General features: G+C 53.4%; 1 protein-coding gene across 2 annotated transcripts; it reads left to right on the top strand.

Moving 5' to 3' along the window:
• Positions 1-759: 759 nt before the first annotated feature.
• EPHA10 (EPH receptor A10) lies at positions 760-25,436 on the top strand. Of its 2 annotated transcripts, XM_039385356.1 has the most exons (17): positions 760-880; positions 1,926-1,990; positions 3,197-3,866; positions 8,856-9,011; positions 9,766-10,107; positions 14,599-14,723; positions 16,104-16,266; positions 17,367-17,475; positions 17,566-17,621; positions 18,369-18,494; positions 19,636-19,821; positions 20,504-20,565; positions 20,653-20,856; positions 21,594-21,743; positions 21,944-22,137; positions 22,222-22,386; positions 22,738-25,436. In XM_039385356.1, exons 1-17 carry the CDS (start codon positions 760-762, stop codon positions 22,850-22,852), a joined length of 3,009 nt encoding a protein of 1,002 aa, XP_039241290.1. In that variant the 3' UTR covers positions 22,853-25,436. The 2 variants fall into 2 exon arrangements, with proteins under 2 accessions (XP_039241290.1, XP_039241291.1); XM_039385357.1 differs by lacking the exon at positions 760-880 and having other exon boundaries at positions 1,932-1,990; positions 22,282-22,386.
• Positions 25,437-26,737: the final 1,301 nt, after the last annotated feature.

The following is a 26,737-nucleotide window of genomic DNA, read 5'->3' as shown; positions in this document are numbered from 1 at the left end:
CTGCAGTGAGCCAGGAATCACCACCCCAGCTCAGGCAGCTCTCCCACAGCTTCCCGGTGCCGCGCCTGCTGCCACAGCACTGTCCTTGGCACGGGTCCGGCAGGACCCACTCTGCCTGGGCCTGCCTTTTCCCAGGGTTTCTGGCCACTTTTGCTTTTACAGCAGCTGCTGAGCTTGAAGGACCTCGGGATGAAGCTGTGAACCAAATTTCAACCCAGAAAGGCAGGATAGAGGGCTCGACGTAAAACTGACATTCTCAGGCATCTTTTGCAGGCCAGGGCAGGAATGAGATTTACTCCGCTGCTCTCCTGGGCCCTGTGCTGCAGAAAAGAGCTACCACCAGCAGGGAGCAAACATCATCTGGGCGATGGGGGCGGCACAGCACTGCTAATTGTGGCCGCAGCGTCTCAGCATCAGCGAGGGCTGCCCTTGCCTCAGTAGTCCTTTGGCTTCCATGGGGCGGGCAGCCCCTGCCCTGGGCAGCAGCTGCAGGCAGCCCAAAGCTCAGGCCCGCGGCGTGCCGCCTGTCCCGGCAGGACCGAGCCCGGAGCCGGTGCCGGGGGCTCCTCCGGCGGGACCCGGACCCGGACCCGGACCCGGACCCGGACCCCCGTCAGTCGGTCCGGAGTGGCCGGCCCCGCCCCTTCCCGCCGATTGGCCGCGGGGGGCGCGGCCCCGCCCCCGGGGCGGGCTCAGTGGGCGGGGGCGGGGCGGGGAGCGCGCGCGGCGGCGGCGCGGGGGGCGCGGGGCTGGGGCGCCATGGAGACGGGGCTGGCGCTGCCGCTGCTCCCGCTGCTGCCGCTCCTGCTCCCGCCGCTCCTGCTCCCGCCGCTCCTGCTCCCGCCGCTCCTGCCGCTGCCCCGCGCCGCCGCCGAGCAGGGTGAGCCGGGCGGGCCGAGGGCGGCTCCCGCGCTCCCGTGTCCCCGCTGCTCCGGCACCGCCGTGTCCCCCGTGCGCGGCGCGCCCGGTGCCGCCGCCTCGGACCCGACGTTGTTCGCCCGCGGCGGGTCGGGCTGCGCGTTGCGGTACCGGGAGAGGCTGGCTCGGCTCGGTGGCGGGGACGCTCCGGGGCCGGCCGGCCGGGTCGTGGGGCGGATGTGCCGCCGCTGTCCGGGGCGCGGGGACCTGCGGGAGGAGCGGGAGAGGGCGGCCGGGTCCCCGCGGAGTGGCTGGGTCAGCCCGGGGCGTCCGGTTCCCGCGATCACCGAGCTCGTTGGGAGGAATGGGCTCGTGCGGCGCCGCTGCCCGCGCCGCGCTGCCGGTGCCGTGACAGGCTCACGGTTCGAGCCCCGCTGTCCGTCTGCGCGGAGGTGCCCCGCCACGGACGGACCCGCCCGGCCCCGGCGCCGGGAACAGCATCCCGGAGCATCCCGGAGCACTCCGAGCGAAACGGCCGCCGGGGATGCGCTGCCGCGCCCCGCGTTACCGGTGTCTGAGCCCGAGACGAGGCTCAACCTGCCGGTCCGGGGCTGTGGCTGTTTGCCGGCTGGCAACGTGGAAGCATCGTGAAGCTGTGAATTGAGGAACATAGCTCTTCCTGTCAAAGAAAGAATTGGCTGTTTTGTGGAAAAAGGGTGTCGTCTGCCAGGGAAATCCCTGTTTCAAAGCAGCCGCCGGTACCTTTCAGTGCCGGTATCCGCACGCTACAGGCACGGCACAGCGGCGGGGTTGGCTGCGGTGTCAGAGGGATCGTCCCTGGGATGGAACACTCGTTAAGGCACTGCTGAGCTACCTGCGAGGTGGGAGCTCTGCAGCGCACGGTCCTCACACGGTGACGACACGGCTGGTGGAGTCGGGGCGGGAGCTGCTCCCGTGCCCTGGGACCCAGCACAGCATGGCACTGAGCTTCCCAGCGGTTGGACTGGGTGGGTTTTATCGGCGTTTCCTGTGTCAGTGGGTTTGCTAACATGTTATCTTCCCTGCAGTTGTCCTGCTGGACTCGAAGGAATCTCAGGCAGAGCTGGGCTGGACCTCACACCCATCAAACGGGGTAAGCACAATGGTGGGACTGCCCCCCTGCACCACCCGAGAGGGTCTGTTGGCCTCTTGGTGCTCAGCAGCATTTGAAGTTCTGTAGTATGAGCACTTTGCTTACACGGAGCTGGGGTGGGGACTGGCAGCTGCAGGGTCTCCTCGTTCCAGGGGCGATGGGCAAATTGTCACCAGGCACCCCAGGGAACAGAGAGGTGTTGGCTGAGTGCAACTAGTGTGGAGTCCCTCCTCGAAATGGATTTTACACTCCTAAAACAAGCAGATAAACACCGGCCAGTTAAGGCTTTGTGTTGTGGTTTGCACACCAGCATGAGGTCTGGGGATCAGTCCAGCCCTTGGAATCTGAGGGCTGTGGCTGGGGGAGTTGTCAGGAGCTCTGTGTCATGTAGGGTTTGTTTGATCAGGCCCTGGCTTTGCTGCTGGGGTCGGTCTACAGCTGCTTTTCTGGAATGAAAATAAAGCATTCAGAGGGAATAGTGATAGATCCTGGAGTCATCTGTGTGGCCCAGCTGTTTGTCTGCAGAAGAAACTCTGTTTTGGGTACATTTTGGCTATTTTGCATAAATTTACCCCCAGAAAGAATTGCTTTGGGAAATTGCCAGGTCGTCATTCAGGCTGTGAGGGTTGAATCATCATTTCACTGATCAGAATCTGCTCGTAACTTTGGGGAAACACCATTTCACTTGCGGTCAGAGGATTTGTCCTGTTCCAGCTAAAACTTCTCCTGGCAGAGAAGCTGCTGCTGCTGTTTGCAAAGATGTTTGATGTCCTCATATGATGGTGTGACTAGTGTCACATCTTCTTGGACATCTTGGACTTCTCTGGGTGGCCCATGCAGCATTACATTGTGCAGTAATGCTGTCTGGATGTCCCCTTCCACGGACAGAAAATCTAAGGAGCGTGTGGGAGATGAAGGCCTCTGGCTCCTCAGTGGAGGATCTGTCCAGAATCAGGCTTTGTTTTCCAAGGTCTGCTGGCAGTGCTGCCTTTCTGGTTGTGTCTTTATGTTTGCATCTCTGCAGAAAGCTCAGGTGTTAGGTGGTCCAGCAGCTGGGTTACTGCAGCCAGTGGGTTTGGCAGGCTGAGGACTTCTGGTGTCTGCGACATAATGGCCTGTGGTGGGGAGGCTTGTGGTGGTGACATTTATACAGGTTGGTGTGTCTCTGCTCCTGAGCTGTTACAGCCCTTTGTATTCTGTCCCCAGTGGGAAGAGATCAGCGGCGTGGATGAGAACTACAAACCGATCCGCACGTACCAGGTGTGCAATGTCATGGAGCCGAATCAGAACAACTGGCTGCAGACGGGCTGGATCGCCAGGCGCGACGGTCAGAGGATCTTCATCGAGCTCAAGTTCACCCTGCGGGACTGCAACAGCATCCCTGGCGTGATGAGCACCTGCAAGGAGACTTTCAATTTGTACTATGTCGAGTCTGACTCCGACCTGGGCCGGAGCGTCCATGAGAGCAAACACACCAAGATCGACACCATCGCTGCTGATGAGAGTTTCACACAGGGGGACCTGGGCGAGCGCAAGATGAAGCTGAACACCGAGCTGAGGGAGATAGGGCACCTGAGCAAGAGAGGCTTCCACCTGGGCTTCCAGGACATGGGCGCCTGTGTGGCGCTGGTCTCTGTGCGAGTCTATTACAAGAAATGCCTCACCACCGTGCAGAACTTGGCCGTGTTCCCAGACACGGTGGCAGAGACGGCCTTTGCGACGTTGGTGGAAGTTAAGGGCACTTGTGTCGCTCATGCTGAGGTGGACGTGGATAATCCCCCCCGGATGCACTGCAGCACTGAGGGCGAGTGGCTGGTCCCCATAGGGAAATGCACGTGCGGCCCCGGCTTTGAGGAGAAGGACGGGGGATGCAGAGGTAAAGGTGGCCGTTGGTGTCCTCTGGCAGTTTTTTATCTGTGTCAGTCTGTACTGCTGCCAGACCACTTAGGTGCCTGAGCACAGCTTGGACAAGTGGAATTGCCTATTGTCAGCAATATGTTTCTTTAGGCAATGGCAGCTCCCCAGCAAACCACCAGACCTTCATTTGGAGGGTGGTGGTTGGGAACATGGGACACGCTGCCCAGGGCTGCTCTGCAGCACGGTGCTGGCTGTGCAGATGTGCTAGAGCTCTGGATGCCATCAGGCATTTCCCACAGCTTTATCCGTAATGTTAAAATTAGTCTGGAACATTAAGATTGCTGTTGTCATGCTTTGGACACTGTTTAATGATGTGGTGACTTTGCAGCTCAGAAGGTTACGTTTAATGACAGCTGTAAAGATGGATGTGCCTTAATGGGTGTCCCACTAACCAACCAGGGTCTGTGATTACTGCCATCTCACTTTTGAAGGCAGGTGAGAGCCAGGTGTGCGATCAACCCTGAATGTGGGATACTGGCTGCTGTGCTCCTCCTTGGAGTGTGTGAGTCTCTGAAGAAAGAGAGTTCCAGGGCTAATGCTGTCCCTGGGCACCTTACTGCCAGCTGGGACCTGGCAGAGGGGATGAGTTCTTCAGTAAAACACGGCTGAAAAGACCCTTTGCTGCCCATGCCTTGTGTCCAAGTGATACCTTGGACCTCTCCTTTTTCACCTCCAATAAGGATTGAGAGAAAACAGCTGAATAAGTCCCAGACAGGTAGAGGTCTCCTGCATTTGAGGCGAGTGGTGCGATAGGAGAGTGAGCTTTTCCAGCGGAATCGGATCTGTCCCTCAGGAACAACTCGAGGCTTTTCGGTTTTACACTGTGCTGATGGTGCCTCCTCCTTCCAGGCAGTGGGATGCTCTTCCCAGAGCTCTGGACAGTGGCTTCTCCTTAAGAAGACCTTATTAAAGCTATCGAATTGAAATCTCGGTGCTGTTGATTGCTTCCGTGGCTGCGTGGCAGCTTGCCATGCTTTCCCCATCTGTTTCAAGTGGGGATTTACATAGCGAGTCCCAGAAGGCTTTTGCTAATGTTTCAGGTTTCTCTGTGTTGAGTTTAAATAATTCATATTCTCAGAGGAAAAATATTTGAAGTAATTTAATGGACATAATTAAGTTTTTCTCCCCTCTCACAGAAAGCAGGTCATTAGTCACTCTCTGTGAAGCAGCGTCTGATGTCTGGTTAAATATCAGAAAATAGTTTTTAAGGGTTGAAAGTTTTGTGTGTTTTGCAGCCCCGCATTAGCATAGTGCTAAGTGAATAGCTTTAAAAGCTTTCTGATGAAAGCAGCCAGGGCTGTGGAAATTCTTCAGTGAGGACAAAAGCCCGTGAGCTGGAGGCAGGTGGACACAGTGGGAGTTTGGGGTAAGGTAATGGCACAGCACACCTGGTTGCACCACTGTGGTCCCATACCTGTGGCTTTGGAGAGCTCAACAGGTACAAGTCTGCTGGTGAAACTTCTTGGCCAGAGTCTCTGTCACAGCTCTTGTGGGCCTGAGAGGTCTGGGTGGTGGACTGGAGGTGGTGGGGGTTTTGCTGCCGCTGGTGCCCGTGGCATGGTAGGGCCGTGGTGGCAGCAGGGCCGTGGTGGCAGCAGGGCCGTGGTGGCAGCAGGGCCGCGGTGACAGCAGGGCTGTGGTGGCAGCAGGGCTGTGGTGGCAGCAGGGCTGTGGCACTGAGGGCAGCTGTGGCACAGCTGGGGATGCAGGAGGTGAGCTGGGGAAGGCGTTTGAACTCGGTCAGAACTGGCATCCCTGTAACCCTGATTTAAGTGCCAAAAGGGCTGGGCCAAGATAATGTTTGTGCCCTCACTGTGAAATTAGGAGAGATGAAAAAAAAACAAATAGGCCTTCAGACCCTGCTAATTCCTGCTGCAGGAAAGCCAAGCTTTTTCCTGTCCATTCTCCTGTCCTGCACCACTGCTCCAAAGGGGCTCTGACAAATGTACAGCACTTGGGGCTTTTTATTTGTTTCATCTTTTATACATTAGCTTACAAACCTGTATGTGCTCCTGGAGTGTATTTTATCTGCTGACTGATACTGGAGGATTATGCATAATAAGTTTATTTTTCCTCCTGGGGCTCCGTAAGTTGCACAAAGCCCCAGGTTTTACTTTCATCGCAGATGCAGCCATGGGCATCCCACAGCCAGGCCCTGTGCTGGCGGGGTTGGCACGGCTGCACCGAGCTGGTCCTTGGCAGGGCCAGAGCTGGGGACACCACAGGGGCCGTGGGATGGGATCAGGGCAGCGAGCAGGGGCTGTGGGAGCCAATCTGTGCCTGTCACTGGAGGAATAATCACCGTGGAAATTTGTACTTTGGTTTCCTGCATGAGCTACATTTTGGCTTTCTCCTCTTGGGTGTTGTGCTCTATCAGAACATGGCTGGAGCCCCTTTGTGACCTGGGCAAAGTGACAGTCCAAAGGGGTGGAGAGCTTTCTGCTGAATGAATCTGGAATACCCATCTGCCTTGCCCATCAGTGACACCTCCTGCAGCAGCTGTAATGCTGGATGGTGGGTGCTGCTTCCCATCAGCCATGCACATGGAACACCTGTGGAAAATGGGCTCTCTCTTCAGTCTCTGGGGAGTAATTATCAGGCTTTGGGATTGTATTTTACATCACTGGTTCACAGTATGTCTGAAATAATTATGGCTGTGGAAATCACAGCAGAGCCAGACACAAATTGCTCCATGACAATTTCAGAGCAAACTACTCCAAAAATTATAAGCATCACAAGTAGTTTGCAGAATTCCTGTCAGGTTAAGGTTAGGGATACCTGGCTGCTGGATGGACATGCTGGATGTGCTGTTGAAATACTGTGGGGACGTGTCTTGCTGAGGGGTTTGTGTGAGCCAAAGTGCTCGGCAGGTACGGGGTGTCCTGGAGAGGCCGGTCAGCCAGTCCTTCCCTGGGAACCGTTTGGTGGATCCATTAGGGAACTGAGAGAGACAACAGTAAATTGCACTTGGCTCAGTGGATGTGCCTGCTTCAGTGTGTCCTTGAGGAACATTCCGGCATAAATAGCAACAAGGTTCTGTCAGTCTTGGCTGGATTCAGCAAATGCACTCTGTTAGATATTTCAAGACTGTCTTACTAAATATTTCTGTGTATTTAATTTTCTTCTTGTCAGGCTGCTGGGGCACCTCAGCCCCCCAGGTGCTGTTCTAGTTCTCACTGCAACACCCCCCAGTGCTGGCTGCGTGTTCTTCCAGGTGTGGCTTTCCTAAAGATCATTTTTATGAATGTCTACTTCAACAGAGAAAATTAACACGCATTAAAGCAGATGAACTTTGTCAGATACAATTCCATGACAAAAACTAGAAATGAATTGATTTTGGAAGACAACCAAGTTGTGGTGTTAATTATAGATGCCAGTATAGGTGTTTTGAGTGAGGCCACGGTCGTTATTGATCCACGCTGGCACATGCAGCACTTCTGCTGCTGGCAGGACTTTGCTGGGAAGGGAAAATGAAAGCTGTCCTGTGCCACAGGAGTAGGAAATCATGCATTTTCCAGCTCTGCATCCTCAATTGGCCCTGCTGTCCCTATGGCACAGGCTGGGAATCATTGCTGTTTCTTCACAGAGACATCCAGTCCTGTCCGAGGAGCCGTGTCAGATGAGGTGGTAAGAGGAGCCCTTCCCATGGTTGCTTTGTGTTGGGTAATCAGCCAACCTGCAGCACAAATCAGTGTGGCTTGTTCTGCTGCTGGTTTGACTGTGTGTGCAGGCAGTGTTACATCCAAGGGGGAACGTGCTCTCTCTGTCAGTGACGTGGATCAGGCACGCCTTGAGGAGCTTCTGTGGTCAGCAGTGGTGGAACTGGAGAGAGATGATTGATCCGTCTGACCCATATGGCTGCTTCTCTTTGCCTCTGGGAGAATGAATTATTGAATTTTATTGTTTAACAATTTAGTTGTGGTAGTACCAGAGGACAAGGAACAGGATAGAAAATAGTGTACAGAAAAGAGAATTTCATTCTATAAATTGATGACCTGATCTCTTGAGAGCTGACACGTACCCACTGCAGAAATGAGCACTGCAAAATGACAAGGACACCTAAAACAGAGCAAGAAAAATACTCGTAGGACGAGGTGGAAAAGGGTGGGAGTTTATCTGAAAAAAGAAACAGAGACACACACATGATGCATCACATGTGCTGGGTGCCTTTGTTCTTCTCAAGGGCAAGTTTTGGACAGCCAAGGAACAAAATTAGCAAGTAAAGCCCACAACTCCTTGTGGGATGTGCTCGCACAGGGTTGTGGTGCCTGTTCCTGGGATGTGCAAACTGGGGCATTTTGTGACATTATTAATGGCAGATACTTTGGTAAAGTTACAATCTGGCTGTTAGAAAGCAGGGAGGAACAGTCTGAAAGATGCTTCTAAATGGAAATGTTCAAATTCCGATGATGAAATGTCAGAATTGTGTGACAGGCACGTCCAAGGGATGGGGGCTCTGGGCTAAGTGCTTGGATCCTGTCATGTTTGTAAACAGGATTGATTTTCCTGTCCTGCCTGATGCAGTGATATTTCTGCCCTGTGTTGTGGTCAGTGCTGCCTAACTAAAGGAAGAAGCAAGCTCTGTCTCCATTCTATGAATGTAATCTTAGTTTTGGTTTGGTTTCTCAAATCTAAAGAGGGAGCTGGAAGTTTTGGGAATAATTTTAATGGTTGATAGTTTTTCCTGGTTTGTCTAGTGCCCTAGGCAGGGAATGACATTTACTATGGAAGTCAGTGCAGAGCTACCCAAATGTCTCTTCTGGGTCAAACCAGTGCACATCTTGCTTTGTGCCAGAATCATGTAGATGCTCAAGGAAAGCTTGGAGGGTGGTGTCTGCTGGCCAGCAGCAGCAAAAGATGTCCCAGGAAACAGGGAAATGCAGTCATCAGGTGTGTTCCCAGTCAGCTTGTGGTGCTCTTCCCATAACTCCTTCTCTCTCTCTTTCAGCTTGTCTTCCAGGATTTTACAAGGTCTCCCTCCATCTCCCTCTCTGCTCCCCATGCCCTGAGCACAGCTTCACGCACGAGGAAGCCTCCACATTCTGTTCGTGCCAGAAGAACTACTCCAGGTCTCCGTCAGACCCACCATCCGCGTCCTGCACACGTACGTCCCATCTCACCGGGGCAGCCGCTCCTTGTGGCGAGGGAACTGGGCTCAGGCACTGTGTCTGTCCTGCAGCACAGGGCCAGGGGGGTGCCCAGGGCTGTCCCAGGCTGTCCCCCGCCTGCACTATGTCCTCACCTGTGGGAGCACATCCCTGGGGATCCTGTCTGCACTGGGGTGCTGCTGCAGTGGGGAGGGGATGGAGGGGCTGTCCCTGTGCCATGGAGCTCGCAGGCTGAGGCTGCAGTCTGATGAGACAGATGCATGGTCAGGTTCTCAGACTCCCCAGTAAAACTGGGGCACAGTCATTTAGTCGCTATAGTTCACAGATTTTAATTAAATGGCCTCTAGTTAATTGGATTGGACTCCAGCTGCTTCAGTGATGGATGCTGTCCAGCTGCTGGCACAGCAATGAGGAGCCCTCCAGCTCTGCCGGGCGTGGCTGGGCAGTGTCTGACCACTGGTGCGCTCCTGGGCCCCTGGGCCGAACCCTGGGGAGGTGCTGGGTCCAGTGGGGTGCTTGTCACACACAGTGTGAACTGTGACTTGTGGTGCACACACGTCACTCCAGCAGGGATCCTCTGTCCCACGTCCCACTGTGCTGCACACACCAGTGCCTCCGTGTCCCCTTGTGCCATCCCGTGATGTGACTGTCCAGGACCACGCTCTCATGGTCTGCCAGCCTGTGCTGCTGCTCCCAGAGGACCCATAGGTTTGTCCTGGCACCTGTGCAAAGACACTCTTCTGTTTCCAGGCCCGCCCTCTGCCCCAAGGAACCTGGTGTACAGCCTGCGGCAGTCGTCCCTGGTGCTGCAGTGGAGTGCCCCGGCCGACGCCGGTGGCCGCAGCGACCTGACCTACAGCCTGTGGTGTGGTCGGTGCCCGGCGGCGCTGCGGGGCCGCTGTGAGCAGTGTGGCAGCAGCGTGGGCTTCGTGCCGCAGCAGACAGGGCTGGTGGAGCGCACCGTCACCCTGGTGAACCTGCTGCCTCACGTCAACTACACCATCCGTGTGGCAGCCGTCAACGGCGTCTCTGGGGTCAGCCCGCTGGCGGGGCCGCAGTACGCCGAGGTCAACGTGTCCACCGGCCACGCAGGTACGGCCACGGGCAGGGTGTGGGGTGGCACACACGGACTGGGGTCGGTGCTTCGCCCCTGCTGCGCCGAGGGGCCGTGGCTGGCACTGTTCTGCTCTGGCACGTCACCTCTGGGACATGTGGGTCTGCTCCAAAGACGGGTCGGTGGCTTTGCTGCTGGGAGCACACGGGGTCTGGAGGTGGTGTGGGGACTGTCCTCGGGCTCCACAGGCCTGTGCTGTGGCAGTGCCCTGATTCCACTCGGTTTTCCCCAGTGGCACAGGCGTGGTGCTCAGTGGTGGCAGAGGGGTGGACAAAGACTGGTGCGTGGCACTCTCAGGGGGTTATGGCGGGTGCTGTGGGGAGGCAAGGAGTGAGTGTGGTGACAGCCTGGGCTGCTGAGGGATGAACCTGCTCCATGATCCAGCTGCAGATGAATTTACAGATCACAGAAAAATACCTTTGATGGAGCAATATTTTCAGCCCATTCACAAAAAATCCTTCTTAATCCAGATAATTCAAATGTTGCCTATCCTTTGGAAACAAAAAAATTTATTTTCTCTCTTTATCCTGCACTGGTCTCTGGACACAATTTCTTGTCATAATTATTCCCTTCTGTTTCCCATTTGGCATTTCTGTTCCCTCAGGTGAGGGGAAGCAGGATCCTGGCTGCCTGTGGATGGGGCCCTGGCCAGAGGGGTCAGTGCTTCCTTGGCTGTTGGCTGTGCCAAAGGACAGTCAGCTCTGGCTTGTTGTGTCCTTGTCCATTCCCCTGCAGTTACATTATTAATTTGCATGAAAACCCTTTGCCAAACCACAGTTAATGGAGACAGACGATCCTCACATACCTCTTGGCAGGAATTGGCCAACAATTTCATCTGAAGAGATTAAACTTTGATCTTACTATAAATAATTTTCCCACCACTTGATCAAATGTTTTTGTGCACGTTGTTGCTTTCTCTCCCCTTGTTCCATAACCCCCGTGGATCCATTGGGGGATGCTGTGCTGCAGACTGCTCCTCGGCAGAAGTGTCATTTCTCATTAGGATCTTGGCTGTTCAAGGATGGATTTTGCTCTCGGAAGATCTTCTGCCTCTCAAGCTCAGGCCAGTGAGCCAATGAACAGGCTGGGGAAGGGTGAGCTTAATAGGGGGAGGTCTAATAATGAGCGGTTCCTCCAGTCTGGTGCAGGCAGAGGGACCAGTGCTCCGGAGCTGTCTCCTTGCCTGGGGCTCCGAATTGACACAAGAGGTCAGGTATGGGCAGCAAATGCCCTGCCCTCTTAGGGAGCAAAGCAGCAAGTCGGTGATGCCAGCCTGTACCTTGGCTGCTCAGAGCAGCTTTTCCCCTTGGGAAGGGGGAATCTCAGCCTCTTACTCAACACTGTGTACTCCTGTGGGAACTGAAATGCACATAAAGAATGTGGATAATTAATCCTGTAATCTGTTCAAAATCAATGTCTCATTGAACTGTCAAGTCTCCAGAGGCAGATGGTGGCTTGGAATTACCTGAGCAGCTGAGGCTTGGGAAGTTTCTTGGAACATGGACAGTTTTTGCTGCTGAAGGTGTCCCCTCCTAGGCAATGCCAGGCTGGGGCTGCCCTGTCTTGCAGGCACCGGTGCCCTGGCTCCTCTTGCCTTGGCACTCTGGGCAAGGAGTGATGGTGATGGTTAACCTGTGCCCACTGGCAAAGAGGGGGGGAAGGTGGGAGAAGGTCCACTCCTGGAGAGGCAGCTGTGCAGCTGAGTTTGCCTGTAAGACCCCACTGTGAGGAGGGGACCCTGTGCAGGCAGGACATGCAGCCATGGCTGGCACGGATGGCGTGTGGAGCTGCTCTGCAGAGCGTGCCATCTCCTGGGGTCCCAGCCCTGCAGCCCCTCGGCATTAGAGGCCACCACAGAAATGCCCGATGGGGCCAGAGGTCAAGAGAAAGGAGACTCCAGGGATGCCTGAACAGCAGTGATGCCTGAACAGCCCATGGGGGCTGTCATGCCGTGATCTTGGAAGTCATTTGCAGCAGCAGGGGGGCTCTGGCTGCAGATATGCAGGTTCAGAGGAAAAATTAAACAAGAAACAGGACCCTATCTAGCCCCTCTAATCCAGCTCTGAGTGCAGATCTGCACTGCCCCTCCCCTCCAGCAGTCACCAGAGGGAACTGGCCGTCATTCCCCATATTTGCAGGGAAAAGAAGAGATGCAATTTAGTCTGCAGGAGGCAAAATTAATACTGTGTTTTTTCTAATCTAGCCCCAGCATGGGACTAAATAAAAGTGTTTGAGGAGTGAGCAGAGCTGTTTACCTGCAGGAGTGGAGCTGCATTAGCCATGTAAATGTGCACTCTGGGCCCGTGTCATTTGTATTTCTGGCAGGGATCGACTCCTGCCTTAAAGGGCTTTTAAATCTGCTGCAGATTAATAATGCAGCCAGTGCTTGAATGCATCCTTCTTCCTGAGAGTGGAGAAGGCATTTTGGCTGGAATTTGATCCTCTGAAGCAGATTTCCCTGCGTGTGCCCAGGGCTGGTGCAGTGCCCAGGGGGCAGTGGGGCAGTGGGATGAGCTGGTTCCGGGGTGAGGGTCTGCACTCCTGGGGTTTTTGCCCTGAAAGAGCTGCCTGCTGACTTGAGAGGCAGCTTCTCTGGTTTGGAATGGAGAACTCTGAGGTGGGAGCTGCCTGGGATGGTGCCCAGGGCGTGTTCTGTGTTGGGATGTCAGTAACTGGTGAGGGAGGGGAGAGGTGGCTCTGTTGGGCACAAGCAGGGCAGGGCACAGAGGCATTTGGTGCCCTCGCTGAGGGCAGGTTTTGGATACAGTGGATCATTCCAGGGAGGGACACGGTCCTACATCTAGTTTTATGCCTGTTCTGCTGCTGCTCTGCTTAATCAAGAGGAGAAAACCCACGTACAAGGGAATGGAGTTTATAAAATCAGGCAGAGTGGTGAATAATTTAATGTTTGCTTTTTCAGAATAGAGGCAATGTTAGGGGAGCTTAAAATATTGATGGGAAACACATTTTTTTCACAGTGTGAAATGCTTTATAGCCTGTGTGATTTTCTTTAATGCTTTTTAAACCTGTTTGAGGCTGGTGCCTGCTTTTCTGGCATGTACCGTGGGCTCTGCTCTACAGCCTGTTCCTGAGCGAGTGGGATTTTTCCTGATGACTTTGTTAACAGTCAAGACCACACGTTCAGGTCTCTCCAGTCCATTTGCTGGATTCAGAGGTACAGGAGGGCAGTTGTGTGATATTTTATTGATGAAAATCATGTAACACAGCAAGGAGCACTTAGCTTAGTTTATAGGAGCTGGACTTGAGGCAAGAGTTGGGGGAACCTTCACCACAGGTGGGTGTTGCCAGTGCTGGCCCTTTACCAGCACACAGACAGAGCATCACTGACCTTCCTGCCGTGCTTCGTGCTGGGGGTGAGCTCCCTCCCTGTTCCTTATGCAGGGACAGTTCAATGTCTCCTTCAGGGCCAACTCTGGGGCCAGTGAATTCACTGGGGGATTATGTCTGATGATGTCCCAGGCCACGGGGTGGGTCACAGTGGAGGGAGCCATGTGTGGGCACTGGGAGCTACGTGGGAGCCCCTTTGGCTTCGCTCACACTCTCATTGGAAGCCAAAGGGACTTGGAATCAAGGAGCAAGTCACCATGAATAAAACATAAGGAGGGCTTTTTTCTTCAGTGAAGATTAATGAGCTAAGTAATAAATACAAAATTTCACGGATACTTAAGTTTGCTTTCCAGGGACTTGTTCCTCTCCACAGGCATCTCTGTGGGACAGAGACCAGTCCAGCAAATGTCCTGATTTCATGGGAAGTGGGACAAGCTGGAAACAGTCAACATCCCTCTGCACCTTTTGCTGTGCCTGAGGGTTGTGACCAGGCTGCACAGGCTGGAGACAGTTTTGGAGCCAAACCTGGTTAAAATGGGAGTAGTTGACAAGTGCATTCTGCAGTGGATGAACTAAATGGGTTCACATGTGTCAGGGAGGGAGCTGCAGCGTGGAGCACGTGCTGACCAGAAATACACAGCCAGCTCCTGGGGCATGGGCTGTGCTCAGAGCAGGGCAGGCGGGTGGTGGCCCTCCCATACTCTCAGGTGTTTGTTGGCATGGGGCAGATCCAGTACCAAGTGGCTGAGGAGGCCTTGGTATGTCCCATCAGCCCTCCTGATCAAAGATTGCATTTTGTCTTTCCCAGAAATCCTTAGCAGGGGTTCAGAGCTCAGGATGTGAGCCAGTGCTCGGATGCCTCTGCAGCACTGAGAGCAGAGGGTGCTGTTAGGATTCTTGCCAGTTTTCCATTGGAGTGTTCCTGACTGTTCACAGATTACAAAGCTACTGTGTTTTACCACCATCTTCTCCCATTGGATGGTCACCAACTTGAAGTTATTCCAGTCCTGATTCAGAGAGAAAGAACTGCAGAAGCTGCACACTCTGCAGCTGTTTAAATTGTTGAGGGTTTTACTGAGGCAGCACTGCAGTCACTGCCCCTTTGCTCTGCACTTTTCCAGCACCAAATCCTGTCACCGACATCCGCACGGATAAAGTAGAGCAGAAGAGCGTCTCCTTGTCGTGGCAGGAGCCAGGCTTCCCCAGCACCAACGGCACCGAGTACGAGGTCAAGTACTACGAGAAGGTACGTGCTGGGCACCGGTTCGGGCTCTGCTTGTGCCCCGGTCGACTCTGGGTCCTTCTCTTGCCAGCCAGGTCTGCTTTCAGGAGCACAGTACCGGGTGCTGCGTGTGCCCCCCATCCCAGTCCCAGTCACCCACCCACCGTGTGACACCAGCCAGACAGGACTGTGACACCACAGTGAATTCCTTGAGGAGATGGCCTCTGTGTTCCCAGCCTGCTCTCTGGGACAGTGTTGGATCTTGTGCTCTGCACTGGTTTAGGACCGAGGGCCATGAACCTGCCACTGTAGTGAGCTGTGAGTGGCCCTTCACACAGGAGGAGTGACAGTCTCTTGATTTTAAAAATTGCTGCTTTTCGACAGGTACAGTGGGTTGGGAATTTTAAAAGAAATACCGGTGGGCAGAGCAAGGGCAAGGCTCTAAATCAAAATAAATGCAGTCTATGACACAGTTCTGCAAATTACCTTATCTGCGTGTGCTCAGGCTCGTTATGGAGCTGACGGCACGTCAGGCACACTGCGCAGGTGACGTGTCAGTGTTCTGTATTTAGAAACCAGCTACCGTGGAGCTGATTCATATTAATGTGATTTTCAGCATCTGATAGATTTGAGAGGAGGGATCTGTGGGGGAGGGCAAATGCTGGAGCCCGAGACGGTAATTCCTGTGCAAATGGGCTGCAGCAACACAATACTTGGGGTATGAAATGAGGATCCGTCCTGCTTGGGCAGGAAATTTAACTATAGTTTAGCAATTGTTCACTGAAATGAGGCTCTTGATGCTGACATGAAAATCAACTTAGTTCCTAATCTTTGCTTTTAAAGCTTTTGCTTTAACTGTGGAGATTCTAGAGGAAAAGTATATCAAATGGAAAACACATTTGGTAGCGATGTGAGTGGTGCAGTGAGCGATCACTGCCTGTGCTGGACCTGGGGGTGGGACACTGCCTGTGCTTGTGCCAGACTGGCCTGGGGTGCTCCTCGGGGCTCCACCTTCCAGCTGTGATTCCTCAGTGTTTGCCAGTCTATGTGGATTTACTCCAGGGCTAAATGACTGCAGCAGGGGAGCAGGACGGGGCCGGACAGTTCCACAGCTGAGCTCTGGTGCAGGGGGAAGGAGCTGTGCAGGATTACACAGCTGCTCTCCACTACTCCATCCTCCCCCATTCTCATAGCACCTCATCCAGCTCTAGCTGCCATTTCCTGTGACCTTCCCATGTAATTTCTATTAATGAGACATCCAGTGAAGGTATTGTTTCTGTTGGAGCTTGGCTGCTTAGACAGGCTTCCTGACAGGGCCCAGAGGCAAGGATGTGGCTGTGCTGTGCTGGCTCCGCAGCACAGCTGTCAGTCCAGCTCCATCTCAGGTATCTCATTATTTCACAGGATCAGAGAGATCAAAGTTACTCAACTGTGAAAACCACATCAACGGCCGTGACGGTCAATAACCTGAAACCTGGTACCCTCTATATCTTCCAAATCCGAACATCTTCCTCTCCAGACTATGGGAACTACAACCCTGGCATTGAAGTGGAGACGCTGGCAGAATGTAAGTGCAGCAAGGCTCATGTCCCTGTCCCTGTCAGGGCTCTGAGCTGGGCCATGGGGATGCTGCGCTCAGAGCTCCTGCCCCAGCTGCTCCTGGTGTTATGGAGCAGCACCTGTTCCTCTGGTTCTGCTGCTCCTAAGGTCTAAGGGCATGTACTGCCCAGGAACCTGCTGTCCTTGCATTTTCCTGCTGGATTTTAATGAGTTTGGTGCCCTGCCTGTCCTGGGGGTTCCTGTCCTGGCTCTTCTCAGTGCAGTGTCAGCGAGGGCAGCTGCTCTCTGGTGTGGAGACTGGGACAGTCTCTGCTCTTTGGCTGAGATTACCCAAAAATGTGCTTAACATGTGACTGCTCCCCCTTCCCTTCCACCCTGCTGCTGTCCTGGCTCAGTAGGCAGTTGGCTTGTCCTCTGCTTGGCTGGTTCAGGGCAGTCAGCATCAATGTTGTCTGCTGGGGCTTTTCCTTTTCAGTTCCCATTCATAACTGTGGTTCAGAAGCATCTTATTTCACTAAAAGACGGCTGGAGGAGGAATGTTGGGCTTCAGCACAATCCCCCACCTTGGCTGGAAGTGCAAGCCTGAGCTGGCTGACTCAGTACGACTCGTGCAGATTGTGCTTAACAGGGCTTTAAATTGCCTCCATTTGCCACACAGAAGACGTTTCAGAATGAATTGAAGCCAATAAAAATTTTATAGAGAATGTAGCTTTTTAATACCCCTGTTTGCAAAAGCAGGAAGAGAAGAGCTAGTGTGATGAAGGAAAACTATTTGTAAGCCATAAATTTTGATATGTCCCTCTGATAAACAGGAATCTTCCTCAGCTCTGATTAAGAAAACCAGGAGCTAGTGCAGCAGCACTGGATTGCTCCATCTGTGCCTGCAGCACTGCCCAGCATGTTGGGCTGATCCCACCAGCTTGAGTTCATAAAGCTGAACCAGAACATGAATCGTTGTGAGGATGCTGAAAAGCAAGCGGGTGGCTGCTCCCACGGCCCTGCTGGCTGGAGGACGTGGGCAGGCCATGGGAGCAGTGACCAGGGTGGTCCCTCTCCTCAGACCTGCCCCAGGGCACGTAGCTGACCGGCTCTGCTTCCCTCCCACAGTGACAGTGGCCTCCAGTGAGCAGAACCCCGTCCTCATCATTGTGGTGGTGGCCATTGCAGGGCTGACGGTGCTGGTGTCCACCGTGATCGGCGTGATGGTCTGGAGGAGGTGAGCGGGGCTGGGTACGGACCAGAGGGGTTTGAGCTGGGGCAAGGGGTGCTGCCCAGGTGCTGGAATGCATCTTCATTCTCTTTGCAGGCAGTGTGGGTACAGCAAAGCCAGCCAGGATGGGGACGAGGAGCTGTACTTCCACTGTAAGTGGCTGGTGCGACTGTGGGGATCCCGAATTTATTGCTGTTAATAACTCAGCTCCCACCAAAGCAACCCTGAGTCCTCACTTTTGAAGTGTTGTTGTCCTGCATTATCCCAGAGCAGGGGCAAGCACAGCAAGGCTCTCTGGGGACTGTGGGCTTGCCAGCTCCATGAGCCAGTGTCTGTCCTTCCCGTGTGCGATCACTGCATGCCAGAGGAAATGGGGATATTTGCAGCCTTCCAGGGGGTGTAGGAGTTGTTCTGTTAGCTTCTTACAAACGTGAGCAAACAGCCTTTTTTTCTGGGGCTACTCTGGATTATTGAGCAGCAATAATTTTACAGACAACAGTTGTCAGAGGGAATTCAGATGTCAGGATTGATGAGTTTATTTGATTCCTGGCATATGCCTGTGCACACATGCTCTTCTGCTCCCCAAAGCACTTCAGGAGTAGCAGAGCCTGCCTTGGCTGTTTCAATTGGCTTTGGAGGGTGGGAGCTGCACCAGAGCAAAGGGGCCACTCTCCTTTACCCAGGGGTTGTGACAGTGGAGCAGAGCAGTTGGGTTCACTTAATCTCAAAAAAAACCTCCTAGAAACCTTAGAGCCAAGTCTTTTGCTTTGCTTATAGAAAGGTGGCACGTTGGTCCTGCCCAGAGCCCTGGAAATGGATAAGCTGGGAGTGTTTCCCAGGATGGGTGGGGGGAAGCTCTGCTGAGCCCTTCTCATCTGCTGTTTCTGCCTTTCCTGCAGTTAAAATACCGACCAGGAGGACGTACATTGACCCCGACACCTGCGAAGACCCCATGCAGGCTGTGCACCTCTTTGCCAAGGAGCTGGATAATGCCAGCATAAAAATTGAGAGAATCATCAGGACAGGCAAGTTCTGTGGGGTGGTGGCCATGCCAGGGGCTGTGCCTGTGCCCAGCCAGAGCACTCCCCTCTCGCCCCTGGCATTCTGGGCTATGGTGTGCTGTGACATTGCTCCTGTCTCAGGAGCACCTGCCTGCAGTGGAGGTTACAAGTGGAGGTGGCAAGGATTTTGTCTGGGAGCTTGGTTCCACATTTTTGGTGTTTTCCTGAGATACTGAGCACAGCCAAGCGAGTGCCATGTGGACCAGAAAGCATCAGCAATTGCCTGCATCTGGGCAGTTTGACAGCAACATGAAAACTATTTATAAATATGTGAACCTAATGATTTATTGATTTTCATCAACTTCACTGCCTAAAATTTAAAAGCAAATTAAAATCCCCTGGCCAAGCCTTAGAGCCTTAATGGCTACTGTGTGCCAGAATGTGGGAAACATGATCATTCTTTGTCATTTCTTTTCCTAAAGAGAAATTCAACTGCAGCAGCAGCAGAGGTGGAGAAAGGGAGGAGGGAAGGGCTTTTCCTGCAGCTGAAGGACAGTGTTGAAGGGGAGAGGACACTGAGGAGGGGACAAGGTTGTCTCTGAGCTGTGGCATGGAGCAGCTCAGATGAACCCCTGTACCTTTCAGAATCAAACTGGTGTTTGAAAAATCAGGAAATAAATTAGTCAGGAAGACGTTTAAATCTAAGGAATTTGGAGGTGTGTTTGTCTCACTGCTGATCCAACAAGAACCTGATTTTCAAATCAATAAAGCTATTCATAGCTATACACTTTTTGCTGTAAAGCCAATATTGGCTTTTTATGTTGGGAATTCCACAGCTCCTGTTGTGCAGCGTGTGGCTCTGCACTGGGATGTTCCCCCTCAAGCACTGCAGGAGCCCTCTGGCCCTGCCATGCTTGGCTCCTTGGAAAGAAGGCCCTGCACATGTCAAGCTGGGAGGCAGAGCAGTCAGGCTCTGGAGCATGAGCTCAGTGACAAGGGGTTAATCCTCTTCCTGTGGGATAAAACACAGTATGCACTGGAGCAGAGTGTGGAGAGAACACCCGAGGGGCTCTGGAGAAGGCCGAGGGTGATCCAGGGCAGGTCCTCGGGAAGGGCAGGTGCTGAGCAGCCATGGACCTGTTTAACCCATCTCTCTGCTGCACAGGAGAGTTCGGGGAGATGTGCCGGGGGTGCCTGAAGCTGCCCAGCAAGCGGGAGCTGCCCGTGGCCATCCAGACGCTGCGGGCAGGCTGCTCGGAGAAGCAGCAGCACTCCTTCCTGGCTGAGGCCTGCACCATGGGCCAGTTTGACCACTCCAACGTCATCCGCCTGGAGGGGGTCATCACCAGAGGTATGGGGGTCCCGGGAGGCTCCTGGGCAGGAATGAACTCCTGCTGCTGCATTGGAGCAGTGACCTGATGCTGGAGGTCCACTTGGCTCCTGGGAGATCAGATGTTCCCACGTGTATCAGCTGGTTTTGCATTTTGATGATTAATAGAAGGCTTCCAGCTAGATTAATAAATGCAAGTAGTGGGACTGGCTTAGCAACCAAACCCGTGGACTTTTAATAAAAGCAAATTGAACTGAGATTCTGTCAGTAAAACAGATGAGACTGACTGCTCTGGCTCTCTCCCATGAGTGTGTGTGCTGAACCAGGCTCCAGATGCAGCAGTTAAATGGATATTCATGTAAATCCAAAGGAACTGGACCACGTGTGCTAACTAGGCTTTTTATTAGGAAAGGAAGTATTCTGGCTGAGCTGGGTGCTTTTGCTTTCGCTAGGCTGTGCTGTCCTTTGTGATGTGGTTCAGAGTCTCGATGAAAGGAATTTCTGATACTGGAATTCAGTAGGATCCTAGCTGGGAATGACAGGAAAGCCTCGGACCCACTGCTCCTTGCAGCCTGGCCAAGATAAAGTCCTTGTCTTCTCCAAGGCAATGGAGGGATTGGCACCTGGATTTCTAACCCCTGTGGTGTCCAGACTGCCTGAGTGATGGTGGCACTCACGCTGTGCTCCTTGTCTGTCTGTGCAGGGAGCACCATGATGATAGTGATGGAGTACCTGGGGAATGGCCTGCTGGACTCCTTTCTCAGGGTGAGTTCTGGGGGGTCTGCCCAGCTCAGGCTCTGCTGGCTGTGTCCCCATTGCTCACCTTTGGCTTTTCCTCCTCTGCTTTCAAAGAAACACGAGGGGCAGTTCACGGGCTCGCAGCTCGTCTGCATGCTGCAGGGCATTGCCTCTGGCATGGCGTACCTGGCAGAGATGGGCTACGTGCACAAAAGCCTGGCTGCACACAAGGTCCTTGTGAGCAGCAGCCTGGTGTGCAAGATCACTGGGTTCAGACGGCCACAAGAAGATAAGATGGAAACCATCTTCTCCACCATGGTGAGCTGCATTTCCACATTCAGTTGTCAACACTTTTTCTAAGTTCCCATTTCCTTCCTCAGGTATGAACAGGACCTCTGCACCTTCAGCTTCTTTCTCAGAAATCCAATGTGTTTGGGCGGGGAACTGCACAGCAGCAGCCCAGCACCACGCCTGTTCCAGCCACAGCCCCGCTGCACAGCCACGCCCTGCTGTGCCGTGGGGATGGAGCCTCCTGCAGAGCCACAGGATGGAAGCCCAGCAGGAGCCCTGGCTTTTCCCACTGTGCTGCAGCAGGGCTGTGTGGCTTTGGGGTCAAGGTCTCCCCGCTGTTAATTACAATTAGCAGTGGTCTCTGTCACCTGCTTCCCCAAGTGTGTCTGCAGAGGGCTCTGCAGATGCCAGCATGGGGATGGTTCATTACAGGAGAACAAGTCAGGGCAAAGGGACTTGTGTTTGTGCAGCTCTGAGGTGGTTTTCATTAAACATTAATGTATAAAATGCCATCAGCTCTTCCTGGGGACACTCTCCTCTCCCATTAATATTTCAGGACTTGCACTCCCGTGTAGTGTACAGTTGCACTGTCATTTTAAACAAATTGAGAGAAAAGTTTTCTCTTAGTACTAAACGTGCTCGTGGCCCGTGGGTTTGTGGTGCCAGGCAGGGCATGTTGACCGATAAATGGCCACCTGGGAATCGCCAGCACTGGCCACGTCCCGCTGGGCGAGCGCATCATTCCTGCCCTTCTGCCCGTCCAGCGTGGGAAGAGCCTGGTGCTGTGGTCAGCCCCCGAGGCCATCCAGTATCACCACTTCAGCCCGGCCAGCGACGTGTGGAGCTTCGGCATCGTCATGTGGGAAGTCATGTCCTATGGCGAGAGACCCTACTGGGACATGTCCCACCAGGACGTGAGTCCCCGCGGCCGCGCGGTAGATGATGGTGTGGTGATTGCTGATGGTGTGTGGTGGCTTTGCGGCACACAGAGGAGCTGCTGCTGCTCCTGGGCGGGGTGTGAGGAGGGAGGTTTGCCCCAGAGTTTGCCCCAGAGTTTGCCTTTGATTTGCATTGCAGCACCTGACCCCAGCCCCTCACGTCCCCCTCACTGCAGGTGATGAAGGCTGTGGAGGACGGGTTCCGCCTGCCCGCCCCAGCGAACTGCCAGCCACCCCTCCACCAGCTGATGCTCCAATGCTGGCAGAAGGACCGCAGCCAGAGGCCCAAGTTCTCCCACATCCACAATGTCCTCAGCAAGTTGGTGCAGAGTCTGGAGCCCCTGAAGTGCCCCAGCTCCACGTGCCCCAGGTGACCACTCTCTTGCTGTGCCTGCCCGTCCCCCCACTGCTGTGCCGTGCCCCACTCCCTCCTCATCACCTGCTCTGTTGGCAGGTCCCATGGCACATCCATCCCCTTCTCCGAGCGAACCTTCTCAGCCTTCCCATCTTTCAGCTCTGTAGGCGAGTGGCTGGAAACGATAGAAATGGGCAGGTACAAAGACAACTTCACTGCTGCGGGCTACTGCTACCTGGAGTCAGTGGCCAGGATGACAGCCCAGTAAGTGACCTTGTTTCCTGGCTGTAACCTCGTGTTGTGGGCGCAGCGAGATCAGTGTTTCCTTCCCCTGCCAGAGAGCAGAGCCCACTCCAGTGTGATTTACTGATAAGCTGTTGTGCCACAGCACAGGGTGGCGGGGTTGGAGCTGTCCCACGCTTGGCGTGCTACAGGCTCCTGTGAGCCCGGGATTCCTGCTCAGTGTCAGTATTGCTTCAGCTGGGACGAAAGGTTGGGGATTTCTTACTCCTGCATGTCTGGAATCTGTGCTGCCCTTGCCTGGGAGCAGTCGGTGTCGGGGCACGTGGCAGTCAGGGCTGGTTTGTCCTGGCTGACGTGGGGCTCATTTTGCAGAGACATCCTCAGCCTGGGGATCACGCTGGTGGAGCACCAGAAGACCATCCTGAGTGGGATCCAGACCCTCCGGGCCCAGGTGATCCGGATGCACGGCCGAGGGGTGCAGGTGTGAAGCAGTGCCCTGCAAAGGTGCAGAGCACCAGCCTGGCACTCCTGGGGAGGAGATGCCCACTGGCCCCAGCCAGCCCTGTCTGTGAAACCTGGTGGTCTCAGGTGGGCTGTGGGAATATCGGGGTGCTGCCAAATATGTCATTCCATGTAGCAAGAGAGCAGGGCTTCCATCCCCTGAGCCAGGGCAGCCCAGGATTCCTGGGATAATGTGGTGTGCCTGGGTGGGTGTGGCTTTCCCTGGCACTGTTTCGTAAGATGAGTCAAACTGTAGTGATGCCGTTTTAGGTGGTAATTGAGTTCATAGGGTGGGATGGACTTTTGTGCACTGTCTTAATCCAGAGCTGATGTTTCTGTATCTAGCATTCTGCTGGTGAATCCATGGATACTTTTATACAACCTGACAGATCCCAGCAACCCCACAAGGAGCTTTTACTGCTTTTATTTTTGGAGAGCAGAGCACAGCTCTCACCCAGCTCCTGGGAGGTGACTTTCCCCATCTGTGCTGAAGGAAAGTCTTTTCCAGCCACGTCCCTTCTTCTCTGAGAGTTACTTCACTGAGTGTCTGACACCTCAGTTGGTGTCTCTGGTAAAGAGCAGAGCAAATGGTGCTGCATCCAAGCAATCCAGGGCACATCAGGTAGTCTAGGGCACATCCACACTTTGTTTTGTGAGCACAGTGCTGCCTGCCTGGCACGCTGGCAGCTCCCATGGCTGCAGCCTGATCCCTGACGAAGACATAAATAGCATCTCCTTAATAATACAATTTCCTTGAAGTTAGTTCATTAGATGTGTCTTTGCAGCCCTGTACGGAGTTTTGTAGGGCATTTATTATCATCCGTAAGTATTGCAAGTGAATTATTAATGCTGAAAGGCAAAGATTTACAAAGGGGATGAAGGCTGTGGGAGATGCTCACAGTGAGGCTGGAAATCTGCTCCAGTCAGACCTTCCTGTTAGCCTGCTCCCAGAGGATGGGGATCTGAATGAGGATTGAGTGAAGGGCCCTGAGGCAGCCCTTGGGTCCAGCACAGTGATCGCTCTGCCCGCACACACTGTGAGCAAAACAAGCTCTCTCCTTCCCACCCCCTCTGTAGTTCAAACAACACTCCCTAATGTCTCTTGGTTAGAGGTTTTAGCAGAAATAAATTAAGTCTGGCCCATGTCCAGTCAGGTTGGTCACTTGCCATCCCACTGTTTTCCACCCCGAAGAGGAAGAGCAGTGAACTGAGCCCTGCATTTGGTGAAATGCCCAATCCTAAGGATCAAGTGCAATTTATGTGTTCTTCATGTTTACATTTTATCTATAGAGAAAGTATATTACAGGTCTCTAGGCAGGGGGTTGAACCAGTTTGATTCCAGGTCTTCTCCCCCTCTCCCTGCTCATCCTGTCCGTTGGGATGCAGGAGCTACCCTGGGAAGTGGCTGCTGGAGGAGCTGGCTCCAGGCTGGTGCAGCTGCTGTCCAGGAGGCTTGGGGACAGGCAGGACTTGGTGATGAGGTGATAGTGCCTCAGTCTGGGCAACAGATCTGGCCATGAGCAGGCAGTGATGTGTGCCCTCAAACCCCCCAGGACAGACACTGTCTCCAGAGTTAGGGATGCAAGGAGGGGCCAGCTGTGGATGCCACCCGTGGCTGCGCTCAGAGCTGCTGGGACCTGCTCCTCTGTCCCTACAGATGCTGCCCAGCTGAAAAGAGATAGACCTCAGCACAGTTATCTATAGTCATGGCCTTTTCCCTGGGCTGCAGTGGCTGGTGGTTGGCTGGGGGCCGTGGGTCCTGTGGGAAACAGCCATGACTGTGTGGGCAGGGGTCCCACAGGAGAGGAGTTCTGGGATGGGCTGGAACTCGGCAGGAACGTGAGTCGTTGGCTTTCCCAGCCTCTCCTTCAAGAAAGGAAAGGAAAGCCCACAATGGAAACATGCTCCTAGCCCAGTTTCTTGCAACAATAAACACTTTTAATTGAGCTCCTCACCAACGTGGAATAACAAAATGAGTAGATTAGACTATAGATTGTTGTTATGATTTTAAAATTAACTTGCATCCTCTCAGACCCTCTCCTTGGGGAAGTGGTATAATTAAATTAATTAGCAATGCTGTTTTGGAGCTGCTCAACCAAGGGAAATGCCTCAAAATGATTCTGGTCTCTTCCCATCCAGCCTCTAGCACAGCACGAGGCTCCTGCCTCCTCCCTGGGCTGGGGGAGTCCCAGTACTGTGGGAGCAGCACCTGCAACACCCCCCTCACATGAAACCAAACAGGAATCAAGTTGGTTCATTCCAGATGCTTTTATATTCATTAGCCACCTGTTAAATACTGTAAATACACACTCAAGAAGTCAATATATATTTTTATAAGCTTGAGATAAATGTAATATAATATCACAAGAGACACTGTGTGCATCTCATGTTTGAACTATAGTCAGACATCTCCAGGGAATCTCAGTTGGTTTGGAATATTTAATAATAATAATAATAACAACAATAATAAATGTAATAAAAATCTATTGACATTTTTGTTAATTTTGTATTTATTGAACCATGACTGAAGATGGCAATAAAAAGATATCTAAATACCTGAGTAAAACCAACCACTAATCCTGCCCTGGCTTGTCTGTGTGGGTCATTTCAGTGTTCTGGGGGGAAGTGCCACTTTAGCAAGGGTGGCAGGTGGCAGGTAAGGGACAGTTTTAATAGCAGCTAGGTGTGATGTTGTTTTGTTAAATAATGTGTATGCCAAGGTGGGAGCCTGTGCTCCAGCTGTAGAGTGGCTAGAGGGGGTGATTTCTTGCTATTGACAGTTCATAGTGGGGACAAAAACATCTACTTTGCTTTGCTGGTGTGTGTTGTGTGGACAGAAAGGTGCATGGCCTGGCCTGTGGGGCCAGATGCTGTTTGGGCAGGTGGGAATCCCTCCCATCATCCCAAGGACCAGATAACCATGGAAGTGCTTGCAGTGTGGAGCTGTCAGTTCAAGTGCAATGGTCAGTCTGATACAGGAGCTGGTGTGTGAGTGTGGGGATGCTGCTGAGCAAGGGGAAAATGCTGCAGAGTTCCCGTGCACAAACCATGTAATTAATTGTTCAATTGAGTAAATGAGAACTGTGTGTGGCCAGCTCCTGAAATGCAAACTCTGCACAATGTTATTTAGAAATTATTTGATGCGACTCTCACTCGTTCACATCTCTTTCTTTTTCCCAGGCTGCTCAATGCCAAGGAACAGGCACGGGAGCCCTGGTTGGTGCAGTGACAGCAGTGACAGCTGCTGGGAAAGGACTGAATGGGTGCTTAGAATGGGCAAAGTCTATTTGCCTTCTGTTGGTCAATTAATTCAGGCAGCCTCAGCTCGGAGCCTGGCCAGGGCTGTACTGGCACTATAAAGAAATAATTAGAGCTCTGGAGCAGGGTGACGAACAGCAAATTCTCAGTCACAGCCAAGCAGAGGCAGATTTTACCCAGTTATTGGCAGCTGTGCCTCCTGTGGGCTGTGGCAATGGGTTTGTGTCTCTTCTGTGACCTTCCTGGCACCCCCCTGTGCCAGCCCTGCACCAGCCTTGCACCCCGTGCACCCCACTCATCCCCACGCTGTACCAGAGGACGCAGCTCTGGTGACAAGTGGGGATCAATGAACTGTTATGGCTCAGCCAGGGAACCCCAAGGTGCAGCAGTGCTCAGTCAGGGATGGCCTCAGCACTTGGCAGATGCTGCTCATATGGAGGATTTTTTAAAATAAAACTTTCATTGCATGGTGCTGATGAGAGCATTTGCCACAGTGTTTGGTCAGCCCCACCAGTGGCTCCATGTTTTGGGGAGGGCAAAGGAGGAGCCAGGGCTTCTCCTCTTACCCCTCACTCCCACTCACCAGCCTCAGACACAAAATCCATCATTTTCC

This window comes from Pipra filicauda, unplaced genomic scaffold, assembly GCF_003945595.2.
Source record: "Pipra filicauda isolate LSUMZ 115617 unplaced genomic scaffold, ASM394559v2 scaffold407_size631318_pilon, whole genome shotgun sequence".
NCBI classification, from domain to species: Eukaryota; Metazoa; Chordata; class Aves; order Passeriformes; family Pipridae; genus Pipra; species Pipra filicauda.
This window is presented reverse-complemented; position numbering and strand designations above follow the sequence as displayed.